The sequence below is a fragment of the Cibotium barometz genome, chromosome 34 (assembly GCF_041138505.1).
Source record: "Cibotium barometz isolate CiBa-2024 chromosome 34, ASM4113850v1, whole genome shotgun sequence".
Classification (NCBI taxonomy): domain Eukaryota; kingdom Viridiplantae; phylum Streptophyta; class Polypodiopsida; order Cyatheales; family Cibotiaceae; genus Cibotium; species Cibotium barometz.
In genome coordinates, this window is record NC_141079.1 from 29,219,708 (window position 1) to 29,225,397 (window position 5,690).

At 43.5% G+C, this 5,690-nt stretch overlaps 1 protein-coding gene across 2 annotated transcripts; it reads left to right on the plus strand.

Annotated features, from left to right (window-relative positions):
* The first annotated feature begins 557 nt into the window (after positions 1-557).
* Positions 558-5,022, plus strand: LOC147618866 (uncharacterized). Of its 2 annotated transcripts, none has more exons than XM_086773956.1 (4): positions 558-1,690; positions 2,933-3,050; positions 3,233-4,264; positions 4,360-5,022. In XM_086773956.1, the coding sequence occupies exons 1-4, from the start codon at positions 1,422-1,424 to the stop codon at positions 4,810-4,812; spliced, it is 1,872 nt and encodes a 623-aa protein (XP_086630082.1). In that variant the 5' UTR covers positions 558-1,421; the 3' UTR covers positions 4,813-5,022. The 2 variants fall into 2 exon arrangements, with proteins under 2 accessions (XP_086630082.1, XP_086630081.1); XM_086773955.1 differs by having other exon boundaries at positions 559-1,690; positions 3,218-4,264.
* Positions 5,023-5,690: the final 668 nt, after the last annotated feature.

The window sequence follows — 5,690 nt, forward strand, 5'->3', positions numbered from 1 at the left end:
ATTTTTCTAACTTCACCAAAGTGTGCATGATTTTTCTAAGATTTTCGAATGTGCGCCCTCTATCAGCTTGAAGGCCATTATTTAAGAACGGAAAGATGTTGCTTGGTGGGCATTTTCAAAACCATAATGCACATTTTCTTTAAGGCTTTAGAAATCTATACCTCTACAAGTGCAAGGTCACTATTGGAAAGTTTAAAAAATACTTTGGAGTTTAGTGTAATATCACCTTCAAAATTTAAAAAATACTTTGAGATTTATAGCAGGTGCCAATACATGCAAAATTTGAGGGAATATAGTACAAATACCTTCAATTTTTTTTAAAAAAAACTCTTCATTGATAATTTTTTAATTTGATACACATGAAGGTTTTCCAATTTTTGAGAAAATAAGCACTGGTTTAAGCCTTAAGGCCTCACCTTGGCCATTACCCAGGGGCCTACCCTAACTTTGGCAGGCTTTTAAGCGGTAGTGCTACCCACTTGAGATTTTTCTCTCTCTAAATTTCATTTTGCTCAATTAAAAACATATATTTTGTCTGTCGGTCTATCTGTTGCTTTTGGCATGCAAAGCACCAGCCACCATCCTTTCCCCCCCTCAATCATCTTCTCACAGCCAGAGCTTTCTTAAAAAGCCACCTGTTCTTCTTGCCATCTTGCCTTTAGCTTCTTCCTAGATCTGCATTTCTTTGGTGTGTTTCTCTTTACAGGTTAGATTTATGTTGCAAATCTTTGTTTTCTTTTTGGAACAGCAAGGTTGCTGGCAACCAAACAGCTAATAAGATCTTAGAATAGTGTGGAGAAAAAGCATGGTGGGCACTTTCAGAAGCCTCACAAAGCAAGCATTTGGGTAGTGGGCACTGGTAACCCCTATTTTCTGCAGTAGGGTTTGTGGGCTCTTCCATATACCCCTATTTCCTGCATTAGAGGTTCCATATACCCCTATTTTCTGCACTAGGGGTTGTGAGCACTTCCTTCTTTTGCCCACAGTCTACACATCCCTTCCTGGGCGCTTCCAGATCGCCTTATTTTTCTTTAGTTGGAGCTCTCGTAGGGCCATCGTGACTCAGTAGGATTTGTGGGCACTGCCGCAAGGGCCATTTTTCTTCAATCGCAATTGTGGGTGCTTCTTTGATGACCATAATTCTACAGAAAGACTTTTTGGGCACCTCTCTAATGGCCATTTTTCTTCATTGAAGCATTGTGGGCACTTCCAAATCCCTCTTTTTTCTTCAGCAGGAGTTGTGGACACGTTCAATCCCTCTCTTTTCTTCAGCAGGAGTTGAAGGCGCTTCAAAATACCCCATTTTCCTGAATTGGGAGATAGTTGGCACCTCCATAGCACGCTTTTTTCAATTGTGGGCATGATCTGGGGGTAGTGGGCTGGACTTAAGAAAACAGAAGAAAAGAACAGCGAAAGAGAAGATGATGCATTCAATGCAGCAAATCACTTCGCTGCAGCAGCAGCAGCGAAGGCGACGGCAAAGCTTGAGCAGCAGCGGCAGCACAACAGGCAATGACAGAGATGAAGACCTTGTCCTTTTTCATGAAATGCAGAAGAGAGAGAGAGCAGCTACGCACAAATCTGTGGCCCAGCCCCTCCACAGAGCTCCTCCTACCATAGCCTCCCCCAAAAGCAAAGGCCCCGAGGACATCTTCTCTTCATCAGAGTGGGACAAAAATGACTATGACTGGTTAGTACCATTTTTTTTTCCTGGCTGATTCTCATCATTGTGGAGGGTTATGATTTGGAGAGATTTTTCTTTTTGATAAATTTAGTCCTTTGAATCAATGCCTTTTGCTTTTGCAGCTCTGCACGCTCATGTGCTTGCACCCATTGCAACTTAAGCTAATATATGCAACTTGATCACGTTTTTGACTGCATACATAAGATTCTGATAGTAGTCTCTACCCGCCTGTCAAGCTGATGGGAACATTTTTCATATTGTACCAGTTTAATTTAGCCTGTGCTAATGTAACCCTCTTGTGAAGTATAGGTCTGAAGGAGTTTTTCTTTTCAAATTGATATGTTAGAGACTGGATTTTGACTTGGGTTTTCTGCCAGCAGGTCAACTTTTTGGTTAGATCTTTGTGTATCTTTGTGTGTGGCTTATCCATTTGAGTGATGATCTACAGAGCCAAGTTTAAGTTAATCTCTGATAATCTACTAGGCTTATTGATTCGACCGATGCAGGACTGCTTCAATGCAGTTTTTATCCATATTAATTATTCTTCAGGAGACTTTATTTATGCTGGATGTTAGGATTTGCAAGAATTGTGTCACTTCTACGGGTAGGGCCTGGATGTTAATGTAAATGTTCTATCATTTGGGGCAAATGCATCTTGTTTTTCTTGGGATATGAGCATGCCTTGTGGATATCTTTTTGTTAGCTGCTTTTACCTGTAAGGGGGCTTCAGATGTGTCCGGTAGACACAGCCCCCTTTTGACCGATGTCCACAGCAGCTTCTCCTGCCCTGGACTTTTCTGACCTTACTTCACAGGGGCCAGATAGTTTTAAAATGTATTGCCTGATTGCAGCACTGGTATCACAGGTGAGTGGTTGGCCCAGTGGTTAAAGGTATGCATTCATGTGTGTCACTTTTGGGTGTATGTCTGCATGATGACATATGATCTGTTTGTGCCTTGGCACTAGTGGCGGGCCATTCACTTAAATGTTGGGCGGACCTTGTGATCATGGTCATCACTGGACTACTCTTTTGCAAGAATTAAGAGTTGCCACAGAAGCAGTATATGTTGCCTGTTGGACCCCAGTCTCCAACTGTTGTGGCGCAGGAGCAGTTAAACTATGCTTGAATCTTTGTTCTGAATAGTGTTGAAACTTCCAAAGCCAATCACAGTTCTTGTGTGTTAGGTGTAGCTCATTTGAAGCCCTGCAACATGGCCTCGTTTAACATACTGTTTCACATGTTTGCAGGCTTTTGACACCTCCGACTACGCCTCTCATTCCTAGTCTGGATCATGAGCTTGCAGGCAATGGGTTCTCTTTGAGTGGGACAACCATGGTCAGATCCATGCTCAAGACAACATCCAGGGTGAGTGCCAAGTCTATGCCCCCCTTTTATACAGAAGTTGGATTGCCTGCCTTTTGATGTTGGCTCAAGTCACACTTTTGGTACAGGATTATGATTTTGGACTTGTTAGTGCAACTGCTTTTGGCAAGAATGATGTGCTGTTGAAGCTTATTGAGCTGACCTTGCAGGAATCATGTTTGCAGCTGGGAAACTCAAGGTCAGAGCCTCCTTCTAGAGCGGAACCATTATCACGGATTGTGCGTGGGAATCTGGGTTTACAACAACCAACAAATGCTAGTATGGCTCTTTTAAGCTCAACCAATTCTATCTCACGGAGGTCTCTTTCTTCAAGCACAAATGCTGCGGTACGACCATCGACACCAAGTTCCAGTGTCATGGCCCGCCCTTCAACTCCCGTATCACAGCCACTTGCCAGACCCTCTACTCCAAACAGATCTGCTGGAGCACCTGGTGTCTCTACATCAAGCACAAGTATTTGCCTGTCAACACCCACTGGGCGGGCTACGATTCCATCCAATCGTCCAGCAAGCTCCTCCTCCAGACCATTAACGCCTGTCAAAAGATTACCCACCCCAACACGTACAAGTAACCTGCCCAACACATTGGTAAGATCGTCGTCTGTGAATAGAGCAAGCTCATTGCCATCCAAAAGTGCTGCATCGCCTCGTCCAAGCTCCCCGGCCACCAGAGCTCGTCAGCCTGCCGCTCATCCAGCGGCTTTGTCAGGGTTCTCTCAAGAGCCACCCCCAAACCTCCGAACATCTATGGCAGATAGACCACTTTCAAATTCCAGGGGGTCTTTGGCATCAAGAGCAGGTGTGACAGCTGCAGGCAAGGCAACACAACCCGAAGCAGCTGATGCTGGTGCTCGAAATCGGCGGCTATCAAGCTCACCCCTTGTAACCAGAGGCGGTCTGTCAGACTCTAAAAACGGGGAAAAGCCTATTATTAGAAATGGGAAAACACATGATGCTGCAGTGGGCGTTCCAATGTCAAATGGCATAGGCAGCAAGATGGTGGATAGAACCATGCCTTCAAGGAAGCCCATACTTTCTTCTCAAGAGAAGCAATTTACTGTGGTTAACTCTCAACTAAAAAGACCAATCAAATCTACTCCTCTTCGAGATGTAAAATCAACATCATCAGTGCGGGAATCGTCTGGATTTGGTCGGAATCTGTCTAAGAAATCTCTAGACATGGCATTAAGACATATGGTATGTTGATTATGTGTCTTTGTCATTCTTTTCTTCCAGAGCTGAATTAGCTTAGCAAAAGGTTTCTGCTTGCTAATTGTTTTGCTTGGATCCAGGACCTCCGGAGAAGTACCCAGAGTGGTTCTCAGTCCTTCATGTCCAATGTTCCAGCATCATCACTCTACAGTGTGAGGTCTGGAAATGGCCGGGGACTTTCTACTAGCTCAATAGCAGATTCGCATATGGCGACAAGTAGCAATGCAAGTTCAGAGCACAGCATGAGCATTGTTATCGACCCAGAAGGCAGCGAACTTGGTGATGAAACCTCCAGTGAGAAGGGTAGTAAAGCATCTGCAGCAAGTCAGCCTGACCCATCGTTTACCATTTCTAATGAAAGGAGGGTCAGTAGCTGGCTAGGTAGCCCTGGTTATATGGATGATAGTAATGCTAATATAATGCAAATATTTGAGCAAGGGATAGAGAGACTGTCCAGTACAGAATCACCTCTGGTCAGTCAGCAGGATGGAACCATCGAGTGTGACAATTTCTCCTTGGAGCCCATTCAGTAGGTTTAGGGGTTGGAAGGGCTTTTGTAGAAATCAAAGGGTTGATCAATTTCTACTGAATGGGCTCCAAGGACTTAGGGCTTGACATCCTCACTTTGGGCAGAAAGAGTGCACTTCCTGGCATGGCTTAAGGGAATGACAAGTAAGAGCTTTCATTGATTGGAAGGCTTGTTTGTGTCTTAACATTGATTGTTTACAATTAAATTGCTTTAATGAATGTCTTAGTAGTTTATAGCATCACCCAACAGGGCGCGTGTATTTATTTGCCAGAAAATGCATCTGATTTGTCTAAGTCTATTTCTCTTCATGGTTAGGCCTCAAATTTTGCAAGTGAAAGGTAATCAATGTTTTAAAGCCAAGCCAAGCCTTCATTAAAAAAAACAAATAATCCAGTAAATTGTCTTTAAAACAAACCACAGGACTGTGGATCATCACCTGAGGTTCTAAGCTTGGAGTGGGATTAGGTAGCTTAGCTTTCTAGTTGGGAGGTGACTGAATGCTCAGATTTAGCCATCCTCCCTCACGTGGTGATGACATGTTGACATGACTAAGCACACATTTGGGTTAGGTTTAGCAACTTTAGTTGAAAGCAATGCCAATGTTTTAAACCTTACTGGCCAAACATCCTTTCCCATTTGAGACAGTTAGTGATTTGTGTAAGCTAAAAAAGGCTTTACATCAAAACAAGATATTCTATCTTGGCATCATATTCATCAGCTTGCCTATTGTTTGAATGATATGTGCTTGCATGTTTGCTACTTTGTGGCACTAGCTTGTGGCACAACCTAGGGCATTATACCCACAAACTTCAGTGCAACAAGGCTCCTTACATGGTTGCAAGGTGAGTCGTGATAAAAGGCCTTTAGTACACACTTTTTTTT